At 42.3% G+C, this 19,762-nt stretch overlaps 1 protein-coding gene across 1 annotated transcript in view; it reads right to left on the bottom strand.

Moving 5' to 3' along the window:
* The window catches only part of PEPD (peptidase D), a 133,208-nt gene extending 130,568 nt beyond the window's left edge, over window positions 1-2,640 (bottom strand). Inside the window, exon 1 of the mRNA XM_084294651.1 lies at window positions 2,610-2,640. Within this exon, the coding sequence (XP_084150777.1) occupies window positions 2,610-2,623 (14 nt within the window). The 5' untranslated portion in view covers window positions 2,624-2,640. The remainder of the gene's footprint in view (window positions 1-2,609) is intronic.
* Between the last annotated feature and the right edge of the window lie 17,122 nt (window positions 2,641-19,762).

Genomic DNA, 19,762 nt, shown 5'->3' with positions numbered 1-19,762 from the left:
CTACCCTCCCTGCTTGAGTCTGATGCCACAACATTAAACATTTGATCATATACAGTTGTTTTAGATTTGCACAGTTTTGTCACAGGCACGGCCTTGGTCTCTATTTTAAGGGTGCAGTAACAATCACGATAGCTGCACATGCCAGATCCCACAGCAAGGTTTGAAGGACACAGGAGGGCTGGGCTGAACATCCTTGCAAACACTGCTTAGCAGCTGGGGTTCTCTGCTCATACTTGAATTAATGCCTTGGATTGTACAGACTTGCTATGCAGCAGGTCTGCTTTCACAGCTGGGAATCTGCAGAGAAAAGCATGTGGCTTTCAGGGAAGAACAGGCTAAGACATTTGCTTCTTCCAAGTCTTCCTTCCTGCACCCACTTGGACACCAAACCCATGGCAACCTCACCAAATAGGGTCGAAGAAACACCACAGCAAGACACCCAAAGGTGCTACTTCGCTCTGCCTGCAGAGGTTGACTCATTCTGTACGCGTAGCCCTAGCACCAGCTTTCCACAATTTCTGCAGAGTTTTGTCAGAGACTAGCACCTACACAGGTGTTTAAGGCTAAAGAAAAAGAGCCCAGCTACACGGGTGCTTTTCTATTGCAAGCAGCGATTTGGTAAGAGAACTCTGTCAATACTCAAGATCACAGTAAATGTCTTCAAACACAGGACTGGCTGTGTAACCACTCTGTTGTGACCATTGCTCTATCGGCAAGACATACACGACAGGTAAGTAGGTTACTACCAGCCTGGTCTTTTTTTTTCCCCCGATATTTCTTCCAACCCAACTGATTCAAAATGCTGTGTCTATGCAGTATAGCCATGCTCATTATTTAGCACTTCCGTTTCAACTATAATTCACTGCAGTGTCACATACAGTAAGTTGGGTGAGTGCACATATATGACTGCCTCGTGTATCAACCCTGGAAATACACGTGCAATTGGATCAAAACAAATCTCTCTGTGAATTCACCACCTAACAATACTATCACAAAGTTTCTTCTCAAGAAGGAGCTGGAAGCATTCAGTTTTGGTCTGTGATCTCTGATCAGTCACCCACTTTACATCTCACAAGACATAAAAATACCAGAACTTAGGTATGATACCCTGGCTGCTCCTTCAAGGTCTGATTTTTCTATTAGCACAGGGAGCCTGGTGTCTACAGCCACAAACTCAACTCAGAATTGTACAGCAGAACTATATATACGATAATTTGCAATGACGAGTATTAGAAGTAAGCACTGGTTTGTAGCACATTCATCTTTGAACCTATGCAAACTTCCGCAAATAAGCAATTGTCAGTGTTAGAAACGGCTACTTGCAAGACCAGGAGAGGACACTTGAAGTTCAGCTTCCTCATTTTACTAGCCTGGTACCAGAACTCGGCCATTACTCAGTCTGGAAAGGCCTCTCACAGCAGCTGGCAGTTTCCCTGCTGCCTGTCACATACAATTTTTATGATCACTTAGGCCTAAGCCCACACAAGAGCTCTTTTATTTTACTATACTCAAAGTAAAGTGTAGCTAAGAACTGCATCTGTTTCTTTAAAGGATATTTTTCTTTTGCCTGGAACTGTTGATTTTCAAAGCTTATTTCAGAAGTTTTATATTTTCAGAGAGATATTTTGTTATGGTATGATCCATCTAATGTTTTGGTTTTGTTTTGATGCAACAACCAGAACACACTGGCAACCAGGAATTCCATTTTTCAGTTAGCGTTTTGCACCCCTGGTTTTCAGAAGAAAATTCCTGGTTTGCCATGCTGTTCCACTGAGGCCATGATGACAGGTTCCAGGTTTTAATAAAGCTAAGAAACCCGTGAAACTATTCTTCCAGAAGTTATCTATCTGTTAGCTGGGCTTTATTTATTTGTTTTGAGTAACAGACCGAATCATCAACATCAGCTTGAGTTCTAGCCAATTTCTGATGCTGTTTCCACATCCAATATGTGCAGTGCAAGGGGCCTACCAGCAGCACTGGCTTTGTAAGGGAACTAAGCTTTGCAAGGGAAACAGTACAAGCAACCGCTGCCTTATGGCGCAAACTGGCCGTGTCCCTCACTGCCAGCTAAGCACTTCTTGTAACTACCTCAGCAGTTCTGAGCCGCTGTCCCGTCCCATGTCCCATCCGCTCCCTGCCTTGTGGCATAGCTCCCCTGTCAGCTGGACCGGGCAAGGACTGTTGGCGCCGGGCCCTGTCCCAAATCTCCGAGCAGGGGCACACCGGCTCCGTTCAGCCGTAAAAAAGCAGCGAGCCCCCGTGCTACCTGCGTGTGCCTCCCGCCAGCATCACCTCCCAGCAGAGGGGCAGGGAGGCTCTGTGAGCGCAGCCGGCACGGACCGGGCACCGCCGCGACCCGCGGCCCCCCCCGACTGCTCCACCGCGACACACGGGCTGCTGTCACCACAGGGCTGTCGCGACAGGCTGCACCGCGAGCCGCCCGGAGCCGCCGCCGCCACCATCCCTCCGCCACCCCCGACCCCCCAGGGGTCCCCCGCGGCTCCTCCCCGCCGCCCTCGCCTCGGCAGGGCCGGGCCACCACAGGGGGTGCGGGCGGGCGGCCGGGGCACGGCGCCGGTACCGCGGCCGAGGAGCGGAGCGGAGCTTACCCCGCCGCGGCCATGTTGCCTCGCCGCCCTCCGCCCGTCACGTGGCGGCGGGGCCGGGCCGCGGGCCGGGCGGGCTGCTCGGCGCAGGGGCGGGGAACGGGCAGCCGGGGAGGGACGGGGTCGGAGGTAGCTTGCAGGGGAGCGACAGAAACTGGAAAATAAATATTAAATAAAATAAAAGTGCAGGTTGTGCGGGCCTCTCTAGTCTCTGCGTGCTGCTGCCTGGGACACAAGTCCTGTGAGGAGCGGCTGTGTTGAGAAGGCTGAGGGGAGACCTCGTTGCTCTCTGCAGCTACCTGACAGGAACGTGCGGGGAGCTGGGGGTCGGCCTCTTGTCACAGAGAACTAGCGATAGGACAAGAGGGAATGGCCTCAAGTTGTGCCAGGGGAGGTTTAGGCTGGAAGTGAGGAGACATTTCTACTCAGAAAGAGCAGTCAGGTGTTGGGACGGGTTGCCCAGGGAGGTGGTGGAGTCACTGTCCCTGGGGGTGTTCAAGGAGAGGTTGGAGGTGGCGCTTAGGGACATGGCTTAGTGGGTGTATGGACTGCTGCAGGGAAAGTTAACTACATCCCAAACAGACCCAGTACACATCGGTGATGGTTGGACCAGATGGTTGGTCTTTTCCAACCTTAGTGATTCTGTGATTCTATGATAAACAATTGCTGACCAGTGAACAGGCAAAGAACTGTGACATTCCTGAATCCCTTAACACAATGTGATTCATTTACTTTTCTTCAAATTAGCTGTTTCATTTTTTTCATATTAATGGAAAAAGATGCATACTATTTTACATATTTTTCATATTCAATATCAAAATACGTGAGAAGTTTCATGTATTATCTGTGTATAGTCCCAAACCTGTTTTGCTTAGGTACAGCCATTGGTTGGAGTGAGTCCCAGCACTGGCAGTGGACATGGCCCTGAGTACCTGCTCATCTGAGCAGGACCCCATATAGCAGCAGCACTGGGATCTGTGCTAGCCTATGTCTCTGCACGGGAAGAAATCCATCACTATCAGCTCTTTCCCTGCCATTTCACTGTGCATCTATAAAATGGATCCATATCTGTGGATGCCAGGGTACTATTGCAATGCTGAATGTATTATTGACCAAATCATGCCCAATGTTCACAAAGATTAGCAACACTTCTACGACACCAGCCTGGCTCTGCAGCAGCACGGCTGCCTAGTCAGGCTCTGCACTTCTCTCTGTCTCTTTGCAAAGCACTCGATGTGGAAACAGTCCTTCCAAAGTGCTTTACCCAAATACTTTGCTATATCACAATACTTTCTTCTGATATCAATGTCAGAACTATAGTGAAAAGGCATTGGTCATCAGCAGTAGAGCGGTAACTCAAAATTGTGTTTCTCAGTTGTGTTTCAAAACTGTGAAGGGCAGTGGTATGCAAGAAAAGCTGCCAGCTCAGACTGGTACTTATTACTATTTTACTGAGGCACAGTGCAGCTATGGCAAGTATTCAGGTCACACAGCAGAACCCTTCTCTCTTGTTCTTTATCCAGAAGCATAAAATACTGGGTATTTTCTTTAGCTGTTGCACAGCAGTTATTGGCCATGTAACAGCCCTAGCATTGGCCCTAGCATATGAATTGTTAGTTCCTTGTTGAAGCAAGAACAAACCAACTCAGGTTCTGAAGAAATCAGTGTGGATAGGAGCAAAAGCCAGTGCAGTGTACCAGATACCAAAGGACTGGTATTGGCTGCAGTGGGCCATGTTGATGGCTGTTGTTAAACAGCTTGAATGCAAGTCAAAACACCTTCAAAACACTTCCAAAAAGCAAGTAGAAAGCATCTCTTGCAGGGATTAGAGCAACATGGCATGATAAATTAACTTTTTGAGCAACTGTAAACTCATTTGTGAAAACAAGCAATTCCATTAAAAGGTCCTATTTCCAGCTTTTACCTCTGGAATCTGATTGTTTTAACTGGTGCTTTTTATAAAAGAAAATAGTACATGAGGTGACGCTTACAAAACCACCTCAGCATTTTCAGACACAACTGCAACTTGAGGCCATTTCCTCTAGTCCTACCACTAGTTATCTGCGAAAAGAGGCTGACAAAAGACAAGAAGTATGAAGGTGCAGATGAAGTTAATGTTTGTTATAACAAAATTATGCAGTATTATTAAGAAATGTGTATAATTAAACACCTTTTTGATGGCCAAATTTGGGGAGAAAACTGCAACTACTCCACAGCTGGTTCTGAAGTGGTGTGTGAAAGCTGCAGGGCAATTAAAGGGAAAGACTTGATTTCAGAAAGTCTGGAGAGGAGCATGTATATTAAGAAAACTGGAAGTCACCTAGTCATCCTCTAGCTCTTTATGTTTTTTTACCCAAAGGTCACATTTACTACAAAATACATAGTTCAAGAATCTGAAATTTCTTCCCTGGACTGCCCATTTGACAATAAAAAAATACTTTTTGGGGGCCCAGATTAACAGACCAATACCCTCTTTTAGACATTCTTATTGATTAGCTGTTGAGCTGCATGGGACTTCCTCCTGTTCACTCAAAGAATGAAAAAGTTTTTTAATGTAAACTAGAGTAAAATATTGCAGTGCTTTGTGTCCCTAGTGGTGATGCTTTCTGCTTAGACCTGAGCAGAGTTAGTGGGAGGAGGAAGGGAAGCTCACTTTGCCTTTCTTTCTTTTCCTGTCACAAGTATATAGAAAAAAAATCTTCAGTATACTCTTCCGAATACTGTTATTAATGGCTCCTGACATTCTTGCCCTCCTTAGAGAAAAGGTCTCCTGCCTTGTAGTGTCTGTTCTCTAAAACAGGCTTTCTGGGTCTCTTACTCCAGTTTATTTTAATTTCCTCATCTCTTACCCTTGTCATTTTAACCTCTTTCCAAAAACAACTGATGAGAGTTAGAAGAATTACCTGTGTTGTATTAAATCTCAGAAGAAACTAAGACTCTATTTCTTCATTCCATAGGGAAGAAACAAAAACAAAACAAAACAAACAAACAAAAAAAAAACCATTACTTTACATTGTTTATTACCTAAGACATCCTGTTCTTGTGTCTCAGGACTTGAAAGAGTGAAATTCCTGCAATATACACAAATTAAACATTTGCAATGTGGCTATACAGGTAGCCAGTTGAAATCCCAACCACAGAAATTATACTGGTAGGCACCACCAGCTCTATGGCACGCACAGGTAATTCTGATTTTCCCTTTGCACTGCATTTGACTCTGCAACTGAGATAATGCAACCTTAATATCTTAGAGACTAGTTTAGAGCATTTCCCTCTATAACAAGATTCAGTCATTACTGTCACTTACCTCTCAGTAGCATTTACCTCCATGGTAAAGATCATCCTCTTTCAAGTTGAAGGCCTGATTTTGCATTTTTGGTGTCTTCAAAATTGCCATTGCAGCAGTTAGGGTGTACAAGAGCTCCAACGCTGGAACATGTAGTTGGATTTGGCACTAGCCAGATTTTTGAGGTAATTCTGCCTGGTAGATACATCAAAGGCATGGTGAGGGCTCTCATCTTCAACTGTTATTCAAACACTGAGTAGAAAAATGTATTTCTTAAATAGGGAAAATTCAAATCTGTGGAATTAGACGAAGCAAAACAAAAAAAATTTGAACATGAGCATGGCCTGGCTGGTTGTCTCTTTGCATAGGTGATGGGGGAGGAACAGCTGCTCTGCTGTCCAGGCAGCATCTTTCTGAATTACATCAAGCTGCTGAGTCCCCAGGGATCACTAAGAAAATTTCCTCACCTCTGAGACTCAGCTGTGTGTCTCTTCCCAGCTCCTGAGCAGTTTGCACTCCACGCTGCTCCTCTCTCTCCTCTGCACACTCTGCACTCCTGAATCTGCCACTCTGAAACCAGCACTGATAAATTGGTACCAGGATTTTTCATTTTTCTGTGAATTGTTCTTCATCCCTGTGTATTTTAAGTTTTTATTCTGCTGTCCAGGCAAAATAAATCTTAGAGTTCACCTTATTGTCTCAGCAGTGTCAATGAGTGCATTCATAGGTTCAGTTACCCTATATGAAAAGGGTAACTGAAGCTTTGTCCCTTCAAAGTAAGACTGAAGAAATGCATCTGCCTTTGGCATTTTCATCATAAAACAATGCTGAGTAGATTTTCCCTCAAGCACTAAATGTATACTACTGTATTGATTTTTTTTTTGGATCTTGAAATAAGTGTGATTTTCCCAAAGCCTGCTTGAACTAAATTATTATAAAAGACAAGAAAGGTAAAGCATTATACTGCCTCATTACTCTCCCCATTGACTTTCACTTCATTGTAAGAAAATCTACTATGATCAAAATGCACCCATCAAGGTTTGGAGACTCTAAAGTAACTTCGCAGTCTGTTAACTGCTTTTTGTAAATTTTCGTAATTTTATTTTTGGGTAGGGTGGGCAGATCTTAGTACAGACTGCCAATGTTCCACTTAAATCAATCTCTCCTCTGTATTTGTAAGGTGCTGCCACAGGAAACCTTCTCTCATAAAACATGTATTACAACAGCACTAGCAAAAACGCTTGGAAGAGTTCTTTTTAGTGGGGGGGCTCGGTTGTTTTTTGTTGTTATTTGTTTGTTTTCGTAGGAATTGGTGGCCAATGTGATGATCTCTGTAATGTTTCTCTAAATCTCTGACAGCTTTAAAGAATCAGTTTTTGTGTATTGCCACATATTGTTTTGCTTCAATAAAAGGAGACTTCTCAATGATTTTCAGTCTGTTCATATATTGGCTTTTTTGCTAACCCATAGCCATGGACACATAGATTACACTCATCTCTGCGCCCTTTGCGAAGTGCACAGATTCATGTTTCCTGAGCTGTCAGCTTTGTTTTCCTAAGCTGCGTTCCCTTATCCTACATAAAAAATGTGCTACGTGATGTCAGCACAGGTCAGTAATGGTCAGTTGCCAGGTGTAAGAGGTAAGCCCATGTAATTTCTTTTTTAAATTGTTGCTAATTAGTATGGACATTTTTGTTTATTCTAAGTATATATTTTACAGAAAGGGATGTAGTGACATTTTACAAAACTGTTTTTTAGACATGTAGTATTACTGCAGCTGTTACCCCAACAGCATTACAAATGTTAGCGTGGAAACAACTGAGAAAAAAAAAGTTACTTCACATTCCTCATGATTTATTCCCTCAGCATTTGTCATTTTCAAATGCACAGCCTTTTCTGCAGAGAAGTGGTAAATTGGCTATATTGCGAATGGCAAACCCAAAGTGGCACTAATGGCAGGCAGAAGGGATTTGCACCACCTCCTGCAGTGTTAGTGGGGGAAGAAACTGATGAAGTTAAAGCACCGTGTGACAGAAAATTTGCTCTAGCCTGCATTTGTGAGCATCTGACCAATTGTACAATGGCAAAGTATCATTTCCCACACAAGTTCCTTTTGATACTACAAATTTACTTGAACCCTAGCAATAGATTGTACAGTCATAATACAGAACATGTTTACTAATTTTAATTTTTCTTTCATTAGTCTGCATAATATACTCTCCACCTAGTGCACAACAAATCCCCAAACAAGCTTATAAGATGCTTATGTAAATATTTTCTCAAAAGATTAATGCCTTCAGGCTTTTGTACGTTATGATTCATATCTTCACACTGATTTCAAGTCAGATTTTCCACATTTTTGTCAGAAAATCCTCTTTAATTATTTACTGTTTATATGGAAAGTATTTTCCACTCTGAGGTCTTGCATTAAAATTTTAAGCTACTGGTTTATCAAGATTTACATTTGTTGATGATGAAGAAATTGCTTTCTCTTGCACAAATTACAGCCAACTATGAAGAGAGGAAGCTAGTCTGAATGAGTGAATACGTTCATCCAGGCTTTGCACAGATGACATTTCCTTTTTCTACATGAATCACCCCTACCCTCCTTGCTAGGAAAGAAAGACCTGCTTCTTCTGATACTGCCCTCTAATGATTGAAACAGCCCTTTCTTCAGCTCTGCCCATTTTACGCTGTTCCACCGTGTAGCAACAGCGGGGCTGCAACAGCAGACGGACGGCAGTGCTGCTGGGGACGCGTCTGCCACAGCGCACATCCTTTGTGCAGCCGTTTCTGGCCAAAAGTCACCAGTGCTCCTGCCCCAAAGTGAAAACAAGGGTTCGCCTTCAGCACCAACCACAGAAGATGAGATCTACGACTTCCTATTCATACAAATGGCTCATCTGATCTCCTCTTCATTGGACTGAAAATTCAACCCAGCTGGCTCTTGGATTCAATTTAAAAATAAAGTGCTAAGCAATTGGCCTATCGGATTATCTAATCATATTTTATGCCCTGTGACTACAGCAATGTTTCAGTTTGGTCAGCCCAATTACGCTCTCCATTTTCCAAAGCCCATTCCCATGAGAAAGCTCTAACATGGCAGCTGAGGTGGGAATGGAGGAGATTGGGCAAGAATATGCTAGAGGACAGAGAAGATAAAAAACATGAATCAGAGAATTCAATTATCTTTTGAACTGTAAAAAATGGTATTTCAGACAATTGCTCTTCCCCCCCCCAAAAGACAAAATACAGCCTTTCTCCCCGGCAGTGGGAGCTGTACCAAATCTACAAAGCAGCCTCCTATCTGTACTGAGGATATGATATGTCTCTTTGCCTTTTAATGAATCAACTGACTAGCATTTATTTTAAAAACAGATCATATTTAGAGACATTTTTCAAAGAGCACCAGTTTGATCAGAGTGCAAGACTGGGTTTATTTCAGAGACACAGCCTTCCTTCCCAGAAACGGACCTGCTAGGTTCTGGGCACAGCTGCTGCTCTCCCTGGCAGCCTCCCTGCACGACGTCTGGGCACAAATATTTACAAATATCTGCATGAAAATTAGGCTCAATGAGATTCAACTTGGGCATCAAACATAATAACCACAATCACCTTCCTTTGCTAGCTAGCCTCTAATTTAAGGTATAATTGTCTGATTTTAACTTTACAGTCACAAACATAAAAGTAATTTCTGAAAGAAGGTTATTTGCTGTCTGAAAAACTGCCTTGCTAAACTATCGTTTAGTTCTGTACAAGTTTAAGCTATTGTGAGAACAGTTTCACTTGGTTTCCATCAGCATTTGCAGTGTTAAAGCAATCTGTGCTAAGGAGAGTCAGAAAGGAAGCTCAAAGAACGTGTGTGGTTTAATCGTGTGCATGTGTGTATGTGTGTGTGTGGTACTTCCAAGCATCCTGTATTTCAGGTGGCATCTGTCTGCATCCTTGAAAATAAAAAGGCTCATACAATTTCGCTAATGTGGTGCTACAGCTGTGCCATTTTTTTCCCCTTAAGCCCTGACAGGCATCTTTGTTTGTTTGTATGCAGGGGCTCTGTTTGAACTGTTGCCTGGTGTCCTTGCTTTTTACACTGGCAGGAGAGGTGATTTTTTTTTTTGTTTTGTTTTCATTTTCAGAAGATGTAGTAATTTTTTTGCTACCATTACTGTTGACAGCAACGACTCTTGTAGTCCAGGCTGGCATCACACTAGGGTCAGAGATAAATAATTTGGCTTCAGAAAATAATGTGGGTTCTTACTGAGTTTCAGAACCGGGGAGATGCCAGGGAGCAGCAAGCAGAGTGTAGGCCTCACCCCGCATGCGGCCTGCGCTCCCCGCAGCCAGCTCCCCATCCTGTGGAACTACCTGGGGGCTTACAGAGGACCAGGGCATATAAAGCATGTGTAAACCAGAACAGCTCCACCACTAAATGTGACACAGCAGTGTTAATTTAGGACCTGATTTTATGCATTGTTTTACTTGTTACTACTTGCACACTGTGTGGCAGCCCTTTCTTCCCACTGCTCTGCCCCTTTGTGTTCTGTTGAGTAGGGGCAGAAAAGCAACAGCATTCGCTGCTGTCCCAAAACCGAAAAGAGGTGATTTTAACCTGTTTCCAGATAAAAAAAAAAAAAAAAAAAAAAAAAAAGGGGGGGGGGAGAAGGAGAAACCTCTCCAGGCTCAGGCCTCTTTCTGTAATCACACCCCTGGGCACTCCGGCAGCGTCCCCCACCTCAGCAAGGCTCGAGCCCTGCGGGAGGTTTTCCCAGCGTGGCATTTCCGCACTGACTATGGCAATGCAAATCCCTGAGTCACACCCGCAACGCCTGCCCGATGACAGGCTGACTAATGCTGCTTTGACAACACCCAATAGATTTTGCAGAGAGTAAGGTCTCGTCAGAAATTTGTCAGCAGTAGTTTAGGAAATACTTACTGAAGATTTGCAGAGCTAACAGCTCTGTGGGTGTTTGCTGTTTGGCTATCTACATAAACAAACAGCTGGTGCAGCTGGAATAAAATCAGCGAAGTTGTTACTAATTTAGACTCTTTGGGCACGTCTCTGCTTCAGGCACAGAAATGACTGCGGTGGAGCGTATTGACACCCCAGCTAATTTGAAACCACCTAGCTTTGTACCAGAGGAAGTCAGCTACAGCAGCACCAAGCTCATCATGGATTCATTTACCCAGCTTTTTGGCTTGAATATTTGTGCCAACAGGATTAGTGAAACCCTTTTAAAACCAGAATAAGGAGATACAAAGGACTTGATTCAGCAGCATTTTGCTTCACAGAGAAAACTCACAGTAGCTCACAATAAGAGCTGTGACAGTCTACAGAGATGGAGACAAGGAGCTTAAATCTGCAGTGGTGGACAACAGGGAGGCAGTGAGCCAAAAAACGCAGTGGCTGTGGGGAGGGGTCCAGCCCTCACTGTGCATCCTTTATGTCACTGCAAATGGAAAATGTCACATAGAAAAAAAGGAGACTCCTATTAATAAAGAGTCACTGGGGTAATGTGCAGCAGAAGAGAAGGAGGGATTATGTCTAGACTTGTTTATCTGCAGAGAACTTTATGTGCTGTGAGAGCTCTGACTGACTGCTTCTGGAAGACTTTCTTAACTTTAGAGTCAAAGTTCAGGGACCTTTCCCACATCACTCGGACTAGCTGGCAGGAAAAAAAAAAAAAAAACACCCTTTCTTTGTAATAATTCTGTATCAACAATGACTTGTTTTATACATGTCACTTTTGCTTGTTAGGAGCTGGTCAGACAAACAGGATAGGCAATTAATTGCCCAAGGCAGTCAAAAGCTCATTGTATGGTAACTTCTGGCTATGAGGAAGGACACAGTCTCACTTATTGACCTAACCCTAATCTCAAATTTATTCTTAGATTTATTCTTCTCACTAGTGTGAGAGTCAGCACATTTAAAAAGTGCAATAAACAAAAATGTAAAATATAAAATGAAAACATCTAGTACACTTTAAACATCCACCACAAGCAGCACTGCTGAGACAGCAGTCTGTGAGAACAATACTTGCTGATAAAAGCAGTTTCTTGTAAAAGACTGCCTCGTTCAAAGTATTCAGGACCATGGGTCATTACTAAGGCATGGATTAGGGCTAGGTCTTCAAGTAAGTACAGTGAAGGCTAAAGATCTGGACATTAAGAAGCCTCCTAAAGCTATGCCAACCAAGCCCAAAGGGGATGACAGTAGAAAATATTATCCAAATATCAATTGGAAAGCAGTCACAGTAGTACACCAAAGAAAGAGTGAGGAATACCATTGCTACAGGCACCCTGCAAGCCTGCCAGACTCTAATGAGACAGCCTGACTAACAAGGGAAAGATATGGGAGATGTTCAGCAGGAGCAGACCTCGACCTTGGAACTGAGCCCAAATTCTGTAGCAGAGGCAATAATGAGAAAGGCAAGATCAAAGGAGACAGCTCTAACAAAGAGGCAAAAGGGATAGGTAAAGACATGAGCACTTACCGACTACGTGGCTTCTTAGTCCTTTGCTTTGGGCTTGACCTCTTCTTCTCCTGACTCTCCTCTTCTCCCTTCACCATTGAAAGCCCAAGCCTGGTGACAGGGACATCCTGTAGCTGAGTTGATGCAGCACATTGTTTACAGCACGCCTGCTTGATACATTCACAGCCATTATGCATGGGTAATTTTTATTACCCAGGGGCTTTTCTCTTTTACATATCCCCAGCTACAATTTTACTGAAATCATTTTCTTTTTTATTGGCCTCTTACATTGTTAGAGTGCCCGTGATTTCCCCAAGGTTAGATGATGAATGACAACATATCATACAAAGACAAAATACAGGCATTTGCCAACTATAAAACTGATTTTTTTTCATTTGATATGTTTCTTTTTCTTGTGCAACAATGATAAGTTACCTTGATGGTATGAACAGTACAAAGAAAAGTATAACAAGGACTCTTTTGAGCCCAGGATCATACAAAGAATAGATTTGATAAAGATTAACAGATTTCTCCTCACATGATCAACATTCAAAAATGTTTTAACCATTTTAAAGACAATTTCAGATACAATTATCTGGGTTCAATTCTGCAATCAGTTGTGCCTAGGCAGCCAGCTGGGTCCTTGAGAGGTTCCAGTAACTTCAGCAAAACCAGAGGGAATGTAGAGACATAGCCTTAAATCTGTACCATACCAAATCTAGTCTCAGTTTCTCAGCAGCTTAGGGGTCTCTTTTCCACCCTTCCTTTTCCCCAGACCTCTCCCTCAAACAAGGCAGCTCTTATGCCAGCTGGTCAGCCAAAAGCCAGCAGCGTGCCTCTCCTCCTCCCTCTTCCCCTCTTGCTGCAGGCATTTAATAGCTGCAATAGCTCCCAGCCAACCCCATGCAGGAGGTGGCTTTTGCACAGACAGTATTTTCTGTTCAAACAGGCATTCCCAGCTGCTCCCAGGAAGTGGAACATGAATATCATCGCTTTTCTGGCTGAAGTTATGTGATCTTAGCCAAGCTTTAATCTGACCAATTGGTCTTTCTTTACAAAGCTGGGAAGAAGTAACAAGCAATGTGTAAGCATCCACAGGCCTCCGGTCAAGCACCTGGTGTGAGACTGCTGCAGTACCTGCAGATGAAAGGGGCTCAGGGATGTCCATGGAAACACAGTATTGATCCAGACGTATGAACAGACGTTTCCTCCCAAGCACGTGTAGACTCTCTATGGGCAGCAGCGAGTTGGCCTTAGAAAAAGAAACTTAATTTCAGATGAAGAAACTAAAGTAAAAGATAGACAACAGACTCTATTTAATTATGTTAAATTCTTCAAAAAATCTAATAACTATAAAAATCTCCAAGTGAACATTTTTAGGTTCACAGACCTGAAGGTTAATATTCTGGTGACAGAATGGCGGGATATAAGAATACCACATGCTCTGAACACTACAGAAATACTTTAAATCAAATACATCTGCCTATCCATACAACATTGGAGGGAGAAGAAGATAGACAATTTTGTCTTGCTTGGTTCTGTCCTGGCTTGTTGCCCAGATAAGACTAGTGACCATAATGACCTGATACCTCAGTTACTTCTATCCACCTTTTCCTTGACTTGATCCAAAACTGAGAGAAGTTTATGGAAAGGTTCCAACTGACCCAAGTCTTTGGTTGACCTATGTACTGGAATTTCTTGTTTCCAAGATGTCTTGAAATACATTTATGACAATTTTAATGCTAATGCTGCTGTGGATTTCAGAAGCTGTAATCACAAAAATTTTCAGACTTGGTGCTTTAAAACGTGGCTATTTTTCTATCAGCTCAGTAGTAAAATCAGTATCAGTTGTGCTCCACAGGGTTGTATCTATGGTTGAGCTGGTTTCGATCCACTCCGACACACCTGTAAGACCTTCTCCCAGTCCTTCTCTAAAGCAGGAAGTCAAACCATACTGCAGATCAATTTGGAAGCAACCAGACACCATCCCTAGGAAGAAATAATGATGTGGTATGTCATGTTATTCCCAAATAAGAGATTATATTTCTGAGAATTGAATCTGTGTTATTTTTCTGGAGAAAAACAAAACAAACAACAATAAAAATAATAATCAAACACACAAACCACCAAAAACCATGGCTAAAAAAAAAAATATCTTTTTTACAAAAAAGAAAAAAAAAGGTAGGACAGAATTTCAAGGCATCTAATGTAACTCACAGGGTTTTAAAGAGAAGGCCTAAACAGAAAGGATAAATAACCTGTAACCCAACAAGAACTTAGAAAAAAGTTATGTGCCTGAACTTTTGAACTCAATCTTTCCACTGTACTATCATATATACAAATGACATGACTGATGGAGTTGAAAGCTACATTTCAAATTTTTCAGATGAGATTAAATTAGAAAAAACATCAAAACCATTTCTAATACAATGGAGGTGTTAGATTGATTACACTGTTGGATTAATAGATGGTAATTGCAGATATATGAAGACTTTTAAAGTCTTCAAGCAAAGAACCTGAAGGAGAAATAGCTATTATTTGGAAAGGCACTAGAGCAATCTGCCTCACAAAATAGATAAAACTTACAGTTGTAATATTGTTAAGGTTTTCAGCCAATGTACATATGAAATGAAAAATACAGAATCAGATTGCTTAAGGAATAATGGAAAGATAAAAGGACCAGCGGTTTTATTGTCTGAGTCACTGGTTAGATGTCACATAGGCTTCAATCATTGAAATGAAAAAATATTTTCATTATACCAGTAGCAAGCAGAGGAAGAGTAATATAATTAAGGGTGCTCTCAGACGCACAGTGTCAAACCTCTGCTAGCACTTGGAAGAGTCAAGACTAAATCAGGATATTCCACCCAGGGAGTTAAGGCTACCATGTACGATTCCCCCCCCAGGAGCGCACAGGAGCAGGTAGCACAGCTCATACACTGAGCGGTGCTAATTCAGCTGTTTGCACCCATCTTGCAAATACAGGATTCATGACTGTACATCTGGCAGTATTTGTGCTCCTCAGGAAGACCATATGTGGAGTCAGGTTAACACAAAATGTATAGCAAAGTATCCAAAAATGGTATAGCTCTTTATGTAAGTTATTTTTAGACACCATGGTAGCAGAGCAAGTTGCAAGTGGGAATCCTCAGCATTTCAGCATTCGGCAGCAAAGTGAAATGGATCCAGATGCAGTAGCTATAAAATCTCATGATTGAGCCTAATGTTTCTGTGCTTGAAGGAGGCTTTTATATCCAAAGTTCTGCCAATCATATATAAATTGCTGACAAAACTATGAAAATCAAAACTAAGGGTTTTAAAATGCAGAGCTTTTCTTGAGTGATCATAATATTGATAAACAGATGGGCTGGGTGATACGAATGCACAAGCCTTCCCATACCAGGTGCAAAACTTCTGTTCTCACCCACACATAGATATAACCATGGTTGACTTTCTCACCCATGTTCCTTTGATTAAAACTATTTATACTGGATTTTCTAAAGCCTTCGTAAAAGCTGTGTATATGCTGTGGAGAAGTGAAATGATCAAAGTATTTGCAACAGCTCCTACTTTGTGTAGTCCTGGAACAATCGATCTTGGTCATAGTATGACTGGGCATTACTGTGACAGACCTGTGCTGTGAAAGCTTAATGAAAGGCAATGTTAAATCTGTTCTCGCAGCCAACGAGAAAGAGGTGCCATTCACCACACTTTTATCTACAAAATGCTGTCCTTTTGTTCACTTACAGAGATGATTAAGAAGTATTAAATGTTGATCTGTTCTTCACAAAAATGCTATGTGATTTCCAAACCCCTACTGACCCAGGGCGTTTGCAAACAATGGGAGTTTTACACTACTCAATAGCATCCTCTGAAACTGGGAATTCTACTGACAAACTGGTGGAGGGGTCCACCGAGCCCCCCCGCTCTGTGGTGCCAGAGCACAGACCGAGTGTTTGTGTGCAAGGAAGAATGGCTTTTCTCCCCCAGACAGGCTTTGGAAGCTTGAACTCGAGCACGGCATTTATTTGTTCACAAATGGACAAACGTAGAACCTGCTGAGACAAAGCTATCTGGAAAATACCAGCATACAAGACCCTAGAGAAACGTCCGGAAGGTGGGAGGGATGAGCTCACACTCGTTTTGGGATGAAGCAATCCTTTGCCTTCTGGCCAACACCACTTCACAAGAAGAAAATTCAAGTGGATGGCATTTTCCTGCAGACACCTTGAGATGGCAAGGGAGACCCTTGCAGACCTCACCTCCTGCTCTGAGCCCAGCCTGTCCTGCCAGTAAGTAAATGGGGCCCATGTTGAGCCAATCTGTCCAAAAACCCTGCCTAATGTCCTGAAATCACTGTAATTTGGCACAAATATTTCAGCTGCATCTCAGCTGGTAGTGACTTTTTCTTGTGTTGTTCTCTGAGCACCAAGGTGACACACCTGTGTTAAGGTGAATCGGGAAAACCTCCTGGCAACGTAAGGGTGTTTGGTCCACCGGGCCTTACACTGACACCGGGCACTTCTCTGCACAAGCAAACGGAGAGGTGAGGGGTGCACAGTGAGCAGATGTCATTGCCTTGTTTACTTCCAAGATCCAGTAGCTGTGGCTTTGTGAGGCACTGACCAGAAGAGAGAGCTCAATACCATAGCCTGGAAGGATCAGGAAGCTATCAGCCATTCAGTGCACATGACCGGCACCACAACTACTCAGGGAAGTCATCATCCTCCCAGTGCTGAGCCCACCTATCATGCTGATTGTCATGACATCCTGCTCCGAACGATAAAAATAGGAATCAAAGAGCCTCCCGCTTACAATGAATGGTCTCAACTCACTCCAGGGACTGAAAGCACTTTAGAGATTGAATTAAAAAAATAGAGCCTGTTTTTATGAAAACTGCACATTCTCAGTCCTAGCAGATTTACCACCAAGTCTCATTAAAAATAAAATAAAATAAATTAAAAAGTTATAAAAGTCTTAGCTGATTGAAAATGATGCTTATTTTCAGTGCTTTCTTCCTGCTGAGTTTCCGTTTGAATGTAGGCTTAATACAATTTTCCCCCACAAAACTCCAAGTCTGGAAAAGAGGGAACCTTCTCATCCTGCTTTATTGCCTAAACCAGACCTTCTGGAGACAGTTCTTCCTTTTTAAGAAAGACCGCATTAGAGGTGACAAATAAGACTACGATCGATGCTTTATTAAGGATAGATTCTCCTCATAGAATTGGCTCAGATTATTTTAAATCATAGCTGTTGTGCCTAAGCTGCAATTTTCATTTGAATAGTGTTTTTGGATAGAAAAAGGAATTTGTTCTTAATGCCTAGAGTCCTTGTCAGGTACCAAAAATAAAGCAGGAGCTGTTGAGAAAGCACGCATTCTCATATTAAAGCTATTATTCTGACCAGACCATCTGCAGCACAGTACCACACTTGTAACTATCTCTATTTCCATTTAGATATGTTCTGTAGCAAAAGCAGCTTTGCCCTTGTAGCCACTGCAATAGCACTGAAGAACTTTTAAAATAGAAACAGACATAAAGGATTTAATTATTCTTACCTAGGCTGCACGTTTGCACATTTCTCTCTTGAGAAAACAAAAATTCTGCACATAGATTTGCTTGCAAAACATTGCTTTAGATACATTCCTGAGCAGACATTAATCTGCTTGCAAGTTTACAGTAAATGCCATTATACCCAAACCAAAGTTTGGATGTCTCTGAACAAAGAAGCATGTTTGAGACATCTGTATCTGAAACAAAGCAAATATTGAATTATGTGCATTTATGTTGTATTACAGGGCAAGTTGTTATGGCAGCCTTCTCATTAGGAAGCCATTGAAAATAAAATTACACTGAAAAACTGCATAGATTTCAGAATGTAAAACCAGTGGATAGTTAGATTTTGATTTATTTATCAAAAGCATCTAGATCACATCCAAAATATTAAGCATAGTTAATTGTTCATACAATTCATAAAAAAGGACCTGCAGGGTTAAGGGATGACTGCGTTGAGGTACAACTGAGGCAACTCCAGGGGGCTGCAGGACCACTAATCCTCTCTGGGCTGCAGCAGGATGGCTGATGCCTGGGCTGCAGATTGCCCTGGAGCTGAACTCCTCTTTCTGCCAGTGACACAGAGGACTGCTCAGAACTCACACACAATGCTGGGGACCAAAGCTGTTTTAGTAAGCTGGTTTCTCCATATGCTGGTGATAGATCCACACAATCCTGCTAAATAAGTTATTGCAGGCACAAACCTAGATTTGAACTTGGAAATGCTGAAACAGCACTTCAAATTTTAGGACTATAATTTTACAAGCCTGGTTGAGAATTTTATCAGAATATGTAAATCACATGCATAAACTGAGCTTCTATGCAAAAGTAACACATGGTCTAAAAGCCTACCATTGACATATTTTCTGTGCTGAAATTGCTCTTGAACTTGGCAAAATTAGAGCTCCCAACTACAAATTTCTAACTCCCATTCTGCTACACGTACTATATTTGTGCAGATTATCATACAAGAAAATTAACATTTCCATAAACCAGGAAGCTTGTACTAGGGCATGAAATGGGTACTTAAAGTCTTATTACTGTTTAGTCCTTGAGATGAGTATGGTACAACAACAACAAAAAATAGTATAATACGACATTATCCCATGCCTAATAGTTATGTGGAAAGCGAATAACAACATGGTTACAATCTTCTCTGTGGAATCTCTGAAGAGATGCTATAAGGAGGACAGAGGAGGATGATGAAGCACAGATCTGAAAGCACAGCACATCCTGCTGTCTCTCTGCGTGAGGATTAGTGGCCCACCATGCCCCAGTAGAATTGCTTCATAGTTTTACACTGCAATAGGAGGAAGAGAGCAAAGAACATTAGGAAAGAAAGCATCGTTTAAATTTTTATTTTAGTAAACAATATACCTCAAAAAGTTCGTGAATTCTGGCTATAATTCCGCCTTGGATGATGATCATGAGAAGAAATAGTTCCTTCTTGTTTCTCATGGATTTAAGACACCTCCAGGCAGACTCTCAGAGGAATGAGATGCTCACTGTGGGTAGTGAGGGGGTGTTTCCAGATCTGCTGCTTATATTCTTTATGAGCTTCTTTGCTTTCTTCCACAACACCCCCACCCCTATTTTCTTTCCTCCTTTGCACATATGCATACAGGAAAGACAAACTCTCTTCATTCTCCCTTCAATGTTACTGCATCATTTTGTTAGTTCTGTGGAAAGATGGGGCCAAGAGGCCAAAAGTTTAACTTCATTCCATGCCACAAGGATGGGGGAGAATGATAAATTTATGGCAAATAAAGAAGTGTTATCCTGCAAACTGAAGTAGGTGCAAAGCAGAGCCATCTGGTAGTCTCTCCTTCCTCCCTCTGAATTATCACA

Source organism: Netta rufina (genome assembly GCF_964035555.1).
Source record: "Netta rufina genome assembly, chromosome: 13".
In the NCBI taxonomy this organism is placed as follows: Eukaryota; Metazoa; Chordata; class Aves; order Anseriformes; family Anatidae; genus Netta; species Netta rufina.
This window is presented reverse-complemented; position numbering and strand designations above follow the sequence as displayed.